The sequence below is a fragment of the Phodopus roborovskii genome, unplaced genomic scaffold, assembly GCF_943737965.1.
Source record: "Phodopus roborovskii unplaced genomic scaffold, PHOROB, whole genome shotgun sequence".
Taxonomy (NCBI): domain Eukaryota; kingdom Metazoa; phylum Chordata; class Mammalia; order Rodentia; family Cricetidae; genus Phodopus; species Phodopus roborovskii.
This window is the reverse complement of record NW_026125295.1, coordinates 11,792,683-11,809,761: the sequence shown is the minus strand read 5'-3', so window position 1 is coordinate 11,809,761 and position 17,079 is coordinate 11,792,683. Positions and strand designations below refer to the sequence as shown.

Below are 17,079 nucleotides of genomic sequence, written 5' to 3'. Positions count from 1 at the left end.
TGTCCAGGGTAGCCTTGAACTCACAGAGACCATCTGTCTCTGTCTCCTGAGTGCTGGGATTAAAGGTGTGTGCCACCACTGTCTGGCCTCTATGGTTAACTAGTCTGGCTAGCTTTGCACTCTGATCTTCAGGCAAGCTTTATTTATTATAGCATAAACAAAATATCACCACAGATACACATTATACCCCCCAATAGATACACCTGCGCACCCCACACACAGATACACATGAACCCCTCACAGTTACACATGCATACACCCATAATTTAAAATGAAAGTAAATAGTTTTAAACTACAATGATAATGATAATAATATACGTGTATGTGATCAGAGGAATTACTTTTATGTTTGTTTACCAGTTGAATTACCCCTATGCCTAAAACGCCTTACAGACATCACAGACAACAATCATGAATCTCTCTGCTCTCTTCCTCTGTAGGGAAAAAATGTTTTCTGGACCCCATTATCATTGCATTGTCAATAGCAGCCACCCCTGGTGCTTCCAGACCTGGGAGGTGGAGTGACAGTGTCATTTCAAAGTCCAGGATCTGTGTGCTAAACACTCTTGATGTAGCCTGGCATTAGTTGTTGAGCTAACAGACTGGAGGCTAACCAGCAAACTCATGGAGATTCAGCTAAATAGGTACAATGAAGAGCATGTTCATGGATGGCAAAAGGCTGAATTTTATTGAAACGATTGATAAACATGGCTTCTAAAAAGCCCCTTACATCCACACAGAGACCAGGTCTTCACAAACCTTATTTTATACTATGGGTACTGCTTTTGTTTTCGTAGAGAGGTGCATTACTCTTCTCTTCAAAGGAACATTCAAGAAAAGATTGCATATAATTATGTTTCCTGGGCAAAATGGTGCAGCAGAAAATACCATGCAATGTTTAAAGCAAGACCAGGAAGATCTGAATCCTTTCTGGAGTACATACTTTGAAATATGTGGCTTTTAAAGCCAGAGGAAAATTATATAAAAACAAAACACAATGTCTGAGGCCTTGATATTAACCACGCTAACACTCAGAGACATTTGGAATAACAGCCTGGCCTCGACGAACGCAGAGAGGGCGGATTGGCACATAGCCACAGAGAGTGTGGGTCATTGGGAAGGGATGCCTCAAAGCAGAGGAACCTGGTGCCTTGTGTCCTCTAGGGGTCAGGGAACTGGGGCGTCCTCAGCTGACATTTGTCCGTCTTTCCGCCTCATCTGGATTGTTCCGCAGTCTCAGCTTTGTTTCCAGCCTCTGCTTCCATTCTTCCCGGAGTCTGGAAATAGAAACAGGCACGGTGGAGCCCTCCTAGGTAGAGCTGTGTCTCCGGGAAGAGCCCTCCCGTTTCCTCCCTGAGACCCTTTGTGTGTCCGGTTTTAGGATGGTGTGCAGAGGACTTGCACATCAAATATATGTGCATATTTATTTACACAGGTGAAAATGAGGAGACCCACTTTTTGATATGGGGGGTTTTCTGTATATGTATATGATTGTGTGTGTATGGGGGTGCGTGCAGAGGCCAGAAATCGGGGTCAGGTGCCTCCATTGTTGTTCTCTACCTTATTTTTAAATTTAAACGTTTTATGTGTATGAATGTTTTGTCTCATGCATGTCTGTATATCATGCTTGGGTGCGCTCAGGCGCCCTCAGGGACCAGAAGAAGGAATCGAATCCCCTGGACTGGACAGATGGCTGTGAGCCACCATGTGGGTGCTGGGAATTGAACCTGGACTCTCTGGGGAAGCAGCCGGTGCTCCAGGATCTCACTAAACTGGAGCTGGCCGATTCAGCTAGACTGGCTAGCCAGCAGGCCTTAGTGATCCTCCTGCCTCATCTCCCCAGCACTGGGATAACTGCTGTGCACTGCTGTTCCTGTTGTATTTGGGCCTTGAACTCAGGTCCTTACGCTTGCATGGCAAATGCTTTACGAACTGAGCCATCTCCTCAGTCCATTTTGTATGTTTTTTTTCTCTCCCTTCCTCCCTCCTTTCTATTTTTAGCAGTTTAGTTGACCAGACTTGCCTCAGAGTCATCTCTGGTGCTTCCATCTTATATTCTGAATTTTTTCTTCTATGTGCATTGGTGTTTTTGCATTGGTGTTTTGCCATGGGTGTCAGGTCCCCTGGAGTTATAGACAATTGTAAGCTGCCATGTGGGCGTTGGGGATTGAACCTGGGTCCTCTAGAAGAGCAGTCAATGCTCTTAACCACTGAGCCATCTCTCCAGTCCCCTCCATCTTATATTTTAAGACTTACTTTTACTATTTTTAATAGTGTGTGTGTGTGTGTGTGTGTGTGTGTGTGTGTGTTCAAGAAGGCCAGAGATGTTAAGTCCCCTGGAGCTGGAGTTACAGGGGTTGTGAACACCACCACATGGCAGCTATCCACAGTCTGTAATTCCAGTGCCAGAGGATCCAACACCCTCTTCTGGCCTCCAGGGCATAGAATGCACACGTTGTCCAGACATACAGGGAAAACATCCATACACACAAAACAAAAATACACAACTCTTCTCAAAATGTATTAAAACAGACATGCGGCTGTGTACTTTCTCAGCGCGCTTCTTCCCAGGCGACGCTCCTCGGACTGGCGGTAGTACGTCTGTTTGCCAATCTCCCTCTCCCAGAAGCGTTTGAGCTCGTGGCAGGTGTTCCCGCAGAAGACCTCTCGGCGGACGTACTGACTATTCATCCCCTGGAAAAGAAAACACGCACTGAAGCCCTCCCAGGCATCATCCCTGGGACTGCGCAGGGTACAGGGGCCATTTGAATCCAGACTCGCTGTTTTCTTATGATACGGCCTCAGAACTAGAGTCACCTAGGCTTCTGAGAGCATCCCTCGTCAGGGTGCAGTAAGATTGAAGATGGAGGGTCTGAGCACGGAGATGGTCGTGCACCTGGGCAGCAGTGATGTCGATGGCCTGGAGGAGATGCCTGTCATTCAGTGCTCAGCACAGGCACGTGGGCAGTGGAGTTTGGACTCCCACCTGAGGAGTGACAGAAGCTGCCCGTGTTGTCTCAAGTGATAATCTGTGAGGACAGGCTCCATACTTGGGGAAGGTTCAAGCTCTGCTAAAGAGGCTTGTTGCAGAGAATGATCCCAGGCTTTGACATATCCAACTGCAAGGTGTTTTCAGGCTGTATGCACACATGTGGGCACCATGTATGAACTTACACACACTAGATGACCAAAATGCTCACTTTTTGTTTGTTTAAGACAGAGTATGGATGAGTGGCTTTGGATGGCCTGAAACCTGCTAATCTATAACTTGTAGATCAAAAATCATAAATACCCTCTCGATTCTGTAGTACTAAGATTTCTTTTGTTTTGTTTGTTTTTCAAGATAGGGTTTCTCTGTGTAGCCCTGACTGTCCTGGAATTCACTCTATAAGCCAGGTTGGCTTTGAACGCGCAGAGATCTGTCTGCCTCTGTCTCCTGGGTGGTGGCATTAAAGTAATGCACTATCACTGCCCAGTGAGATAACATAAAAAAATATTTATTTTTTATGTACATTGGTCTGCATGTATGTCTGTGTGAGGTTGTTAGTCTCTGGAACTGGAGTTACAGTTAGCTGTGAGCTGCCATATGGGTGCTGGGAATTGAACCTGGGTCCTCTGGAAGAGCAGCCAGTGCTCTTAACTGCTAAGCCATCTCTCCAGCTCCATTATTTCCTTCCTTCCTTCCTTCTTCCTTCCTTCCTTTCGTTTTAAACACTAAGAAACCGTCCAATTCCCAGAGTGCAATGGGCCCAGCAGACAAGACACAACTAAGATGGCCATCGTGTTCAAGGCCAATCTGGGCTACACGGAGAGTAGCTCTCCAGTTAGGACTGCATAGAAAGTCCCTATCTCAGCTAAGCAAGGGCCAGCAGCTGCTCCTGTTTGCTGGAGTTTCCCCGCAGAGGCAATCTAGAGGAAATGCGGTAGCTCACCCAGAGAGGATTTGACTCTTATTTTAATAGGTGCAAGAAGGTCTGCCATCGTGTGTGAGAAGGAAACCAGGGGCACCCAGACCGTCACTGGGCAAGGCATGCTGGGGATTACAATAGAAGGTCCAGGAAGGGATGAGCAAACTGCCAGAGGCAGCGTGGACCAGCTATGGCCAGAACAGGAGTGATAAGAGTGCTGCAGTGTGGACAGATTCTCGAGGGACCCAGAGGTGGTCAGTCCCAGGTGGAGAGTAGAGGACAGCGGGATTCAGTGGAGACGCGCCCTGGCTGCGCCTGCGCCTGCGCCTTGTGTCTGGGGAAAGTCAGAGGAGAGACCTTGGGGAGCAGAGTCCGCAATGCAGATGGAGGGGTATTGCGGTAAATAAGGGTCAGGATAAACAAATAGGCCGAATAGATGTTTATTCAGGGAGAAATAACTTACAACCTAGACAGATGAACACCAGGAAATTCAACCCGATCCTCTCCTGTCCGAGTCACGCCAGAAAGAGAGCGCCTTCCTGGCCCCCTCCGACCTCCTTCCTCAGGTCACCTCCGCCCATCGCTCCACCCCCCAATGGGCGTGGTCAGTGCTACAGAAGGACTACCTCACTACAGAGGGGAGTGAAACCTGGGTGCTGATGTCTACATGGGGAGAGGTGCAGGGCCGCTATGATTCGAAGATCCGGGACAGTGACCATGACGGTTGCATGTGGTAAAAGGCAAGAGGTAAAAGGCAAGACCAGACATTCTCTCCAGACCTCTTCCACTCAACCGGTGTGCCCAGTGCTGCTTAGAGAAATTCTCTGAGGGCTGCAGAGATGACTCAGCTGTCAGGAGCACTGGCTGCTCTTTCAGAGGATGCCAGCTCAGTTCCCAGCACCCATGTCCGGCCGCTGACAACTACCTCTAACTCCAGCTCCAGGGTGCTCTTCTGATCCCCAAAGGCACATTTACAACTGATGCACACACACACACACACACACACGTACACACAAATATCTTAAAAAATAAAAATGTTTCAATTCTCTTTAAAATATTAATTTTAACTTAAATGTAATTTAAATTTAAAATATTCTTTCCAGGCATAGTGATATATACTTTTCTCTAATCTCAGCACTCAAGAACCAGAGGCAGGTGAATCTCTGAGAGTTTGAGTCCAGCCTGGTCTACATAGAAAGTTCCAGGCTAGACAAAGCTACATAGTGAGACCTTGCTTTAAAAAAATAATCTGTGGGCCCACTTTTCTTATTTTCAATATTTCTCTCAAGTTCAAATTTGCTCAAAAATTTTGAATACACTTGCAAGCTGAATCTCTTACACAAAATGCTTGGGACCACAAGTGGTTAAAGATTTTTGAATATTTACATATGCATAATGGGATGCTTTTTCCAATTCTAAACATGGAATTCATTTATGTTTGGTGCATGCCCTATGCACATAGCATGGATACAATTTCAGACACCATTCTAGAGACTCTTATGCATGAAACAGTTTCATGATGTGGAATTTTCCACTTGCGGCAATGTGTCAGCACTCAAAAATTTTTGAATTTTTTTTTTTTTAAACAGGGTCTCTAGCCCAGGCTGGCCCTACGTAGCTAAGGGTGACCTTGAACTTCTGAATCTCTTGTTCTTACCTCCTGAGTTCTAGGACTACTAGGATTGTGAACTACACTCCCTGAGTTTGGATTTGGGGTTTTGGAAGAAAAATGTCTCACTATATTGCCTAGGCTAGTCTTGAAGTTCTGGGAGCTCCTCATCCTTCCCAGGGTTAGGACTATAGCCTTGGATCTCAGGTTTTCTAAGAATGTTTTCTGGTGTGGGATCATCAAAGCTAAAGGCATGTAACTGACATCTCAAAATAGAGGCCATTTTCTTGGTTGTACACGGCGCTGCTTGGTTTCCAGGGTGACTGCGACTCCCTCTTCCTGTACCTGGTCAGCTGCTCACTGACTATAATGCTTTGGTGACAGGGCAGCTATTCCTTCTAGGTAAGCAATGTCACACCCCCTACACCCAGAGGAGCATCAGGGGAAGCCCTTTTGTCCCTCTGCCCTTGCAAGGCTGTCATAAACCCAGAGTTTTCCAGGCATGTGCGAAGACAGCCAAGTCCCTTTTCTGAGTCGGATTCCTGGGCCCAGCGTGGTAGCAGGAGAGAACTGCTTGCTCCAAGAAGCCTTCTGCTTCGGCAGGCGTGCCCTGGTGTCTGCCACCCCTGCCTGTGAGACATCCGTCTTTGAAAATGCATTTCACTTCCAAACGCCCTCAACTTCTCAATCTGGTTTCGTTTTCATTGTCACTGTTGTTCTTATGTCTTAATTTCTGCCTAAGAAACCCAGCGCCCAGGTGGAGTTTATTGGTAGAGGGGAGCGAAAGGGAGGAAGACAGGGAGAGAAAGCAAGAGAGGGGAACACCGGAGCGGCGCGCTTGGCGGGCTTGCTTTAAAAAGGAAACTAGTTTGCGCATGCGTAACTGAGTCCCCTGCGCAGCCAGGTAATTCGTGAGCAGCCAGGTAAATCGTGACTTAGAGACAGCATGGCCATGAGCGTCCCGCCCATCGTCAGGGGGCGGGGTCAGCAGACTGCTGGTTTCCAACAGTCACCATGACAAGAGCTATCAGTAACTGCAGCTTCAAGAAAATAAACCCAGGGCCTGGAGAGATGTCTCCACCTGTAAGAGCAATGGCTGCTCTTTCCAGCGGACCCGAGTTCGGTTCCCAGCACCCACATGGTAACTCCAGTTACAGAGGGTCTGAAGGCTTTTTCTGACATCTGCAGGCACCTGACACGCATGTGATGAACAGACAAACACGCAAGCACAGCATTCATATAAGTAAAATAAAATACATTTTTTAGAAAAAAAGAAAGATTCAATAACAACTTTAGAAACACACTTTTAGGACAGTATGAAAGCAAGAGCCTAGAGACAATTAAAGATACCTAACCTCCCCCATCCACCTCATCCCCAAGGCTGTCAGTGGGATATGACAGGGTTCCTGCCCCGCCCCTAAGTGACTTCAGCTACAAGCGAGAGTGCCCTCGATACTTATCACAGATATAGACTCCTCTTGTGACAACTGCTGGAAAAGGAGTCCCGATAAACTGAGTCTACATTCTGCTCTGAGGGGCTGGTGGGTGCTTCTGGCGACGGGAGATGCCTATAGGCTGGTAGACAGGAGTAACCTGGGAGAGACGCTGGTCTGTTCAGGGATGCCCCTGAGCCACAGCCAGGGAAGATGGTCAGAGTTTCCGGGGTGGGCTGGGGACAGAAAGTTACTGCAGAAGTGCCTGGGTACTTTGTAAGTTTATGGAAATATGCTGTACCCTTGTTTATAATTATGGCTGGGTAGCTGTATGTACTTGTTAACATTTGTCAACCTGTATACTAAAAATGGATGGATCTTATTATGCTCAAATTAAGGTTCCTTAAAGGTAGAGAAATGTTTTGTTTTCTGTCTCTGGACCACAGATTCACTCTGGAGGGGGGGACCAGGCCTCGATCTCACCCATGGGGATGTGAGGGGCACCTGGGGTTAACATCTCATCTCAGCACATCTGTGGTTCCTGTGATTGTGTTTTGGTTTCCTGACTTTTACAAAGAGCCAACTGCTCACACTCCTTGCAGAAGTGTGATGTAGAGAGGTGCTAATTGTCGGAAATCTCTTTGGGAGCACAGGGGATTGTTCTAGAGAAACAAATGACCCGGTCTGTCTCTTCAGCTGAGGTTACTAGTGGCCAGACTGCCCAGCAGCTCTTCTGCTCATTGCCCTGCCTGCAGACAATCACCATGGCGCCATTCCCCCAGATTAATCAACGCGTCAAGCGCAGCATTCAGTCAGTTACAGAAAACTTGAACCTGTGACATCTGTGAGGCATCTATTCTGCATGAGGTGCCCACTCATGTTCCCGGAATCAGATGAAAGAAAAGAAAGCTTGTCCCTGTGAGTCCAATGTCATGCCAACAATTTAATGTATCAGGTTACTTAGAACATTAAGTCTAAATGAAGGAATCTAAGAGGGTCTTTCTTTGTTTCTTTTGTTGTTGTTCTTGTTGTTGAGTTTTGGCTTATCCTGGTCATTCTTGAGTCTTGGCTAGAGTGCCTCATTGTTTACATATTGGACTGTGCATACCAGCAGCAAACTTCTTGCATGGCCAACACTTGCTAATAACAACTATTAAAAAAAAAAGACTTATTTATTATGTACACACACTGTTTTGCCTGCAGGTCAGAAGAGGACATCATGTCTCATTATAGATGGTTGTGGGCCACCATGGGGTTGCTGGGAATTGAACTCAGGACCTCTGGAAGATTAGTCAGTGCTCTTAACCTCTGAGCCATCTCTCCAGCCCCTAATAGCAACTATTTTATTAGGATTATTTTTCACATTTCTGAAAATGTTTAGCCACTTTTCAGATTCTTCTTATTGTTATGACTATTTCTATTTTTTAAAGATTTATTTTTATTTTAAGTCTTTGAGTGTTTGCCTGTGTATATGGATATGCACCGTATCAGCAGAGTGTGCAAGCAGGCTAGAAGAGGGTGCTAGATCTCCTGGAACTGGAGTTACAGGTAGCTGTGAGTCACCCAATGTGGGTGCTGGGAATTGAACCCAGGTCCTCTGCAAGAGCATCCAGTCATCTAACCTCTCCATCTTCCTTCTTGCATGTTATGTGTAGTGTGTGTGTAAGAGAGAGACAGAGACAGTGAGAGAGAGACAGACAGACAGACACACACACACACACACACACACACAGAGAGAGAGAGAGAGAGAGAGAGAGAGAGAGAGAGAGAGAGAGAGAGATGCATCCATCGAGTACACACAAAGGCCAGAGAAGACATCAGGGTACCCTTTGTCTTTCTCCTTCTTGTTCCTTTGGAGCGGGATCTTTCCCTGAACCTAAAGCTCATGTTCTGGCTACACTGGCAGCCAGCAAGATTCAGTGGCCCTCCTGTCTCTGTTACAGGCTTACGTGGCACCGCACAGGACTTTTGCGTGGGTGTTGGGATTGGAATCCCAAGTCTTTATACTTAGCAGCAAGGCGTTGAGCCATTTTCCACCCCTCGGAATTTTCTTTATGATCATGGCTTGTGCTGAGAAGAAAGGTCCCAGTTCCTGACAAAATGGAGGCCAGACACCCCTCTGCTCTCCAAAGAATATGTCACTGGGGTGTATGAACGGCTTGCCACGTGAGGTTCTGAACTGCACATAGCAGGAGGAGGCTTGCAGAGAAAGACTAGAACTGCAAGATTACTGAGCACTGAGAAACTTTCCATGTGTTTTCTTTCAGTGGTCCTTAGTTCAGACTCAAGACGACCTGAAACCCACAAACAGCGCAAGGACTAAACACCCGCTCTCCAGTAGAGGGCGTTGCAGCCTAGCAGGGAGGAGCTGACCCTTCGGACCTTCTCTCTCTCGGTGGCCCCAACAAAACTCAGGCAACCGCAGTCTTAGTAAGTTTTAGCCTAAGGGACCGGAAAAGGGAAATTTAGAGGTCAGAGGCAGTTAATGAGAGGGGGTAAAGAGAGAAGCGCAAGAAAATATATTTGAACAAACGAAGGCTAAACTCCCCCAATTCAGAAAAACAAAAACAAACAAACAAAACCCCACACATCCTCAGTCCTTAGCCTCAAACATTTGAATCTAAAGAAGCTCAAACACAGACACCGTAATCAACATGCTGGGAGTGGGAAGGGCCACGGTGTTGAAAGCAGCCGGGTCTTCAGAACAAGGACAAAGCCTGGCAGAGTTGGGTAAGGTTGGATGACATTTCCTGTCTGGATAATCAAAGGAACCAGCAGAGGGAGCATTGCTGAAGATACCATAGGGAGGGGGGGGCCCTACACATCAATCGATTAGATGGAGTGCAGTCTACAGAACATTCCACACCGTGACAGCTGAACAGGCACTCTTTCCAAGTACACACGGAATAAATTACTCAGAATTTTCCTGGAGGAGCCAGGATGTAACCGTCATCAATATAGCGCTTGCCTAGTGTTCTTGAAACTCTAGGCTCAATCCTCAGCAAGGCATAAAGCTGGGCACATTGGTCCATGCCTGTAATCCCAACACTTGGGCGATGGAGGCAGGAGGATCAGAAATTCAAGATCATCTTCAACTGCGTAATAAGCGCAAAGCTAACCTGAGCTACCAGAGACTTAGTGGTTAACAAAGAGGGTGGGGTTGGGTTCCAGATGGCTCTTTCAAGTGGAATGAATGGCTTGAGTCCACTGGTTCACATGGTGGAAGGGACAGAACTGACTTCCAGAAGTCGTCCTCTGACTTGTACATGTTCACCATGACATGACCCCCCCCAATAAATAAATATAAATTATAAACTCCAGGGCTACTCAGTGAATTTAGCAAGGATATGGGGCATATAAATGCCCCCAAACCAAGCCACATTAACAATGAGCTATCAGAAACTAAAACTAAAATCTCAATAGCATTTGCATAATTCCCAATAGAACAACACTTAAATATTAACCCAATAGATACGTGCATGTTTGCTAAAGGCTCCTGAGTGAAATACTGGAAACCTTCTTTGAAGGAGAGATATGCAGTGCTCATGATTCAATATAGCAAAGACATCAGTCTCCCCACGCTAACTTACTAATTTTTATAGCGAGAATGAAATCCCAGGGTGGGTTTTGAAAACAGATATGGATGAGTTGATACTGAAATTTGCTGGTAAAAGGAAAGGATCCAGAGTGACCAAACAACCTTGGAAAGTGAAGAGTAAAGGCAGAGGAACACCTGCCCTGTGGCACTCCATAGTGGAGACAGGCGGCTGACAATTTGACATTGCAGGGCATGGCCCCAAACCAAACCAAACATCAGGTCACCCATAGGAAAAGGACAATGTTTCAATAAATAGCATTAGAATAATCAGACACCAATAGAAGAAAACCAGACTCAATATTAACCCCATCCTGCACAAAAATTAACTCAAAGCTGGGTATAGATTTAAATATAAAAATGTTAAGACAAAATATAGGAAGGGTTCTTTTTATCCCTCACAGTTTGGGGTCTGACAGGGATCTGAGACACAATTCTGAAAGCTCAACCCACAACAGAGAAACAAACTGTTCTTCATCAAATAGAGCAGACACTAAGAGAATGAAAGGACATGACAAAGAGCTTTTCTTTTTTTCTTTTCTTCTTCTTCTTCTTTTGAGATTGGGTCTATGTAGTCTTAGCTGCCAAGGTCTCTCTAGGTGAACCAGGATGACCTTGAACTCACAGAGATCGGCCTGCCTCTGTCTCCCAAGTGCTGGGTTAGAGATGCAGAAGGACAGAGTTATCTCGTATTCTGATTGGGAGCAGAAGAGTCGAGATACATCTATGTAGAGTAAAATTCATTAGAATTGAATACATACAACCAAGTGTTTTACTGTGTGTTAATATAAAAACACAAAATTAGGGCAATCCCAGCACTAGAGAGGCAGAAGTTCCCGGCCAGCCAGGGCTACCCAGAGAGACCTTGACTCTCTGAAACAAAATAAAGTAACAAAGGAAATGAAATGAAGTGAAATAGAATAAACAACAGAAAATATTTCAAATAAAATTTTCATTTTTGCTCATTGGATCAGACTCACTCGTTGAAGTCTCAAAGGCAATGCACTACTATGGAAACACCTCCGAGCACTGCTACCTTTTGGGCCAGCAGCACACTTGTCGCTCAGGGCCTAGTGCAAACACATCAATGGGTCAAGACTGAAATCTGAATCCAATTCTGCATTTTAACCTGATCCCGGATGGTTTGTGTACATTTTGCAGTCTGAGAAGTTCACTTCAGAACTATGACCACACGAGGGCCAGTGCCTCCACTTCAGTCTTCTGAGAAGACACAGAGACCATCTCTCAGTGAGTGCGGAAAGGGCGTTTGTTGTCTGGAGCTTTGGTGTCTCTTAGTCCGTATGTAACCAGTCTTACCATGCTGCCATGACCGGACTGAGATTCACTATGTAGACCAGGCTGGTCTCAAATTCTTAGAGATCGGCCTCCCTCTGCCTCTCTGGTGCTGAAATAGCCACCCTGCCTGGCTTAAATAAAAAGTAAATAAATACACCAATAAATAAATAAAATAGAGACAGTTAGGTCACCGGTGAGCAGATATAAGAAGGAAGTTTTGGTGTTATCTACCAAATCCATAGGGCATCACTGATCTGAAGCTGTGAGCTTACTGGCTATGAAGACCTCTATTTTTTACTGGGCACTGAGAACAAGCAGCTTACGAGGTGGAGTGCCTACTCCCCTTCTTCCTTGAGGCGTCAGACTAACCTCCATCCTAGGCCCTCTCATGTTCAGCATCTTTTACCTTTGAGATGGGTCTGCTGCTGTCTGAAATGGTGTAGAGCCAGCAAGTGCCACAGCCCTGTTCAGCTCACAGCGGCCACCGCCTGGTTCTGAACCCTCAGGGTCTCTGCCTTTTATACCCCAAGAGGGAGAGTTCCAGGAGTGCCTGGGCCTGTCAAGGTTACAGGTACTAATTAGCAGCAGAATACTGAGATGACAAGGTGGCCTTATTCCTCATGAAAAATAGCCCCCATTCCCTGATCCCACTGCCCACCAGGCAAGCTTCAGCCCTGGCAGGCCCTGCAGCGGCCATGACTTGGCTAGATATGGAGCTGCTCTTTAGAGCATGGTGTGGATTATGTGTGAACAGGGATCCTCAGAGTGGCAGGCAAACCTGCCTCTATTCTAGGGGTAAAGGGGCTCTGGCTGTCACGCTGAGCCACAGTTTGGGGTCACCTTACAGGATGACTTACAGGGTCATGGTGTTCTTTGAAGCCCTTAATCTTGGGACAGAGCGGGGTGATGACTCTTCAGATTTGCTCAGGCCTTCTCCAGCGTGAACAGGGGTTGACCACTTCTCCAGTGTGAGCAGGGGCTGTCCCATAGTGGCTGTTTCCCAGAAATGCATCAAAGCAAGAAGGACTTCTTGGTTGGATGTGTTCTTCGTGTCTTTTCATTTTTTCTTGTTATTTTATTTTTTGTTCATGAGTTTGTGTCTGTGTGAGTGTATACCACCAGTGCTTAGGTTCTCTTAGAGGCCAGAAGACACTGTATCACCTGGCGCATTGAACTATTTGACCCTGGTGGTGGGAACTGAAGTCTGGTCCCTGTAAACAAGCATCCAGAGCTCCTAACCTCTGACCCATCTCTTCCTGGCCCCCTTCATGCCTTTTCAAGGAATACATTGGCTGAACGTGTTGGGTATCCTTGTCTGAGAATAAACCCAGCTTGGGTCATCTGAACATGCTGTTGAAGGTGTAAGAGGGGTAGTACCAGTTATTACGGACAGTAAAAACAGGACAAAACACTGGCGATGCCAGCTTGTAAGCAATATGTGAGACACACTGGGTGCAAGTCTCAGCACCTAAGTAAATACTAAACAGGTAAATCAACTCACTCACTCACTCTAGGTGGGCTTCATTGTTCTTCTGACCATAAGCATTATATACAAACAAAAGAGCAGGATACTGCTTGCAGACACCTTTCATCCCAGCACTCAGGAGGCAGAGACAAGCGGATCTCTGTGAGTTCAAGGCCAGCCTGGTCTACAGACTACGCTTCAAGACAGTCAGGGCTACACAGAGAAATTCTGTCTCAAAAACAAAAAACAAAACAAGCAAAAGGATAGAATAAAATATTTGTAGTGTAAGATTTTGAGGTTTTAGTTTGCTTGTTTTCTTTGTTTCAAGACAGGGTTTCACTATGTAGCCCTGCTATGTTAGTTGCTTTTTTATTGCTGTGAAGAGACACCATGATCAAGGCAGCTTATAAAAGGAAGTATGTAATTGGGGGCTTGCATACAGCTAAGGAGGTTTAGTTTATGATCATCATGGTGGGAAGCAGACAGGTGTGGCGCTGGAGTGGTAGCTAAGACCTTTACATCCTAATTCACAGGCAGAGACAGACAGACACAGACAGACAGACAGGCTGATTGATTGAGACTGGCATGGGCTTTCGAAACCTCAAAGCCCACCTCCAAGGACACATCTCCTCTAACAAGGCCATACATACCTACTCCAACAAAGCCACACCTCCTAACCCCTCCCAAACAGTTCTACTTCTGGTGATGGAGCATTCAAGTTTATGAGCCTATGATAGCCATTCTCATTCAATCCACACCTGGCTAACCTGGGATTCTCTGTGTAGACCAGGCTTGCCTGCCTGCCTATCCCTCATAAATATCGGTATTAAAGGCATTCAACCCTCTTTGAAAAACCAGGAACTCACTCCATAGGCTAGGCTGGCCTCAAGCCAGCCTTCCTGCCTCTGCCTCTCTGAGTACTGAGATTACAGGCATAACTGCTAGTCCTGACTTTTCTGTTTGTTTCCTTCCTTGAGACTGAGTTGCTATCTTGGTCAGATTAGTCTTAGCTCCTAGGTACAAGCGATTACCCAGCTCAACCTCTATGCCCAGCTAGCATCAGAAAAGCCTGTTATCTCTTTTGAAAACCCACCATGAAACTGAAAATTTAAAATGTTGGACAATTGGTACAGAGGAGCTGGGTCACACTACATGGTGGCTCACAACCATCAATACTTAAGATCCCTCTTCTGACTTCTACAGGCACCACACTTACACATGATACACATAATAATGCAGGCAAAACATTCACACATACAAAATATAATACAAATAAGTCTAAAACAACTTGTCTAAGTAGGAAGACTGCTGGGAAAGGTTGGTGTTGGCTGTTGGGTGAACATCAGGTTCTTCTAATGAATCTGGTTTAGCCTTTAGCAAGAAGTCTAAAAACACACTTGTAAAGCTAAATGTTGTTCCTCCCCTGGGCTCATAGGAATTGGGAGAAACCACCTGACCCACTGATGTGGGATTTCATAGTGAAATGACCACAGCAACTCTTATAAGGGAAACATTTAATTGGGGTGGTTTACAATTTCAGAGGTTCACTCCATTATCACGGCGGGGAGCATGGCGGCATTCAGGAGGCGTGGTGCTGGAGTAACAGAGAATGTTACTTCTTGCAGACAAAAGGAAGTCAACTGAGACACTGGGCAGTGTCCTGAGCATAGGAAACCTCAAAGTCTACCCCACAGTGACACACTTCCTCCAACAAAGCCACACCCACTCCAACAAAGCCACACCTCCTAATAGTGCCACTCCCTATGAGATTATGGGGGCCAATCACATTCAGACTACCACACATTTATGATTGTCCCAGATCCATTGAATTTTAGATCAACACTTTCTCAATCTTCATTTTATATTCCAAGTTTCTTTCATAGTGAAAAGTTTCTACACCCCGATAAGCCTGTCTGATGATACAGCAATCCAAATCAGACCAAATCAAATCGAATTAGAAAAAGCCCATGTTTAATGGATACAGCCCTCCCCGGGTGGCCTTCCAGTCCCCCAGAGAGGAGGCAGGAAAGGGAGGCCAGGAAGCAATTTAAATACCCTGTAGGAGTGGTCTTGAGCATCTCTGGGCAGGCTTTCTGAGACACAACAGGGTTTGGAGGAGATGGGGGGATTGGGTGGAACTTCTACCATAACATTCCAGTCTCTTTGGGTATATGGATGCCAGGGGATGGGGTGAAGCTTCCACCTTAACAGATAGAAATTTCTACAAGGGTCTTCACAGTCAGAATGACGCACAGTACAATTTACTTTAAAATTGAAAAAAGTCTGTGTGCATGTTGTATGTGTGTGTGTGTGCATGCATGTGTGTGTGTGTGTGTGTGTGAGTGTGGTGTGTGAGTGTGGTGTGTGTGTGAGTGTGTATGTGTGCCTGTGTGTGTGAGTGGTGTGTGTGTGACTGTGTATGTGTGTGTCTGTGTGTGTGAGTGTGTGTGTGTCTGTGTGTGTGAGTGTGGTGTGTGTGTGAGTGTGGTGTGTGTATGTGTGCCTGTGTGTGTGAGTGTGGTGTGTGTGTGACTGTGTATGTGTGTGTCTGTGTATGTGAGTAAGTGTGTGTCTGTGTGTGTGCATGTGTGTGTGTGAGGGAGTGTGTATGTGGTGCATGTGAGAGTGAGTGTGTGTCTGTGTGTGTGTGTCGTGCCTGTGTGTGTGTGAGTGAATGTGTGTGGTGTGTGTGTGGTGTGTGTGTGTGTGTCTGTGTGTGTGAGTGAATGTGTGTGGTGTGTGTGTGTGGTATGTGTGTTTGTGAGTGTGTGTGTGTATCCCATTTGTGTGTATCTGTGTGTGTGTGTCCCATCTGTGTGTGTGTATCTGTGTGTGTGAGTGAGTGTATGTGGTGTGTGTGTGTGGTATGTGTGTTTGTGAGTGTGTTTGTGTGTGTGTGTCTGTGTGTGTGCATTGTGTGAGTGTGTGTGGTATGTGTGTGTATGTGTGTGTGTGTGTGGTATGTGTGTGTATGTGTGTGTGTGTGTGGTATGTGTGTGTATGTGTGTGTGAGTGTGTGTGGTATGTGTTATGTGTGTGTGTGGTATGTGTGTGTGTGAGTGTGTGGTATGTGTTGTGTGTGTGGTATGTGTATGTGAGTGAGTGTGGTATGTGTGTGTGAGTGTATGTGAGTGTGTGTGAATGTGGTATGTGTGTGTATGTGTGTGTGTGTGTGGTATGTGTGGTATGTGTGTGTGTGAGTGTGTGTGGTATGTGTTATGTGTGTGTGTGGTATGTGTGTGTGTGAGTGTATGTGAATGTGTGTGAGTGTGGTATGTGTGGTGTGTGTGTGGTATGTGTGTGTGTGTGGTATGTGTGTGTGTGAGTGTCTTGCCTGGACCTGTTTATTCTCCATGTTTCAGGGCTCCCAGTTGCATGGTGAAGCGTGAGACATTTTAGGGCAAGGCATTTTCTGCTCTCGTACAGTGCTGTTCAGATTACTGGCCGGGAAACTTGAAAGCATAGTTCCAAATCTCACAGCTTAAGAGGGGCCTGGGTAATGACAGGACAGACTGTTTTCCAATTTAGCTCGCCTCCACCCACGTTTGTGGGTTTTGTTTTGCAAGATTTTGTTCTTGTCACTTTTTCAGCTTCATTTCAGATTGCTCCAGTTGGCTCAAGCCCTTTGCCAGCTCTTCCTCAGTGACAAGGGGAGTCACAATGAGAGAGTGGGCAGGTTCTTTGCTGAAGCCAGGAGGCCCTCTCTATGCCTGGACTCCAGTAGAGCAGGAGCTCCCTCCTCAGCAAGCCCCTAGCACAGAAAATGTAGTCAA

At 46.2% G+C, this 17,079-nt stretch overlaps 1 protein-coding gene across 1 annotated transcript; it reads right to left on the bottom strand.

The window, feature by feature from the left end:
- Positions 1–1,176: 1,176 nt before the first annotated feature.
- Fam240a (family with sequence similarity 240 member A) lies at positions 1,177–12,282 on the bottom strand. The gene is made up of 3 exons (XM_051203265.1): positions 12,248–12,282; positions 2,549–2,694; positions 1,177–1,277 (listed from the first exon to the last, which is right to left on the bottom strand). The coding sequence occupies exons 2-3, from the start codon at positions 2,689–2,691 to the stop codon at positions 1,187–1,189; spliced, it is 234 nt and encodes a 77-aa protein (XP_051059222.1). The 5' UTR covers positions 2,692–2,694; positions 12,248–12,282; the 3' UTR covers positions 1,177–1,186.
- Positions 12,283–17,079: the final 4,797 nt, after the last annotated feature.

What these genes read in the sequence shown, in the direction of transcription:
- Fam240a (XM_051203265.1), bottom strand. Translation starts at nt 2,691, where the DNA reads ATGAATAGTCAGTACGTCCGCCGAGAGGTCTTCTGCGGGAACACCTGC. An exon ending in GGAAGAAGCGCGCTGAGAAA is followed by an intron (nt 1,278 to 2,548) that starts GTACACAGCCGC and finishes TTCTATTTCCAG; the next exon opens with ACTCCGGGAAGAATGGAAGC.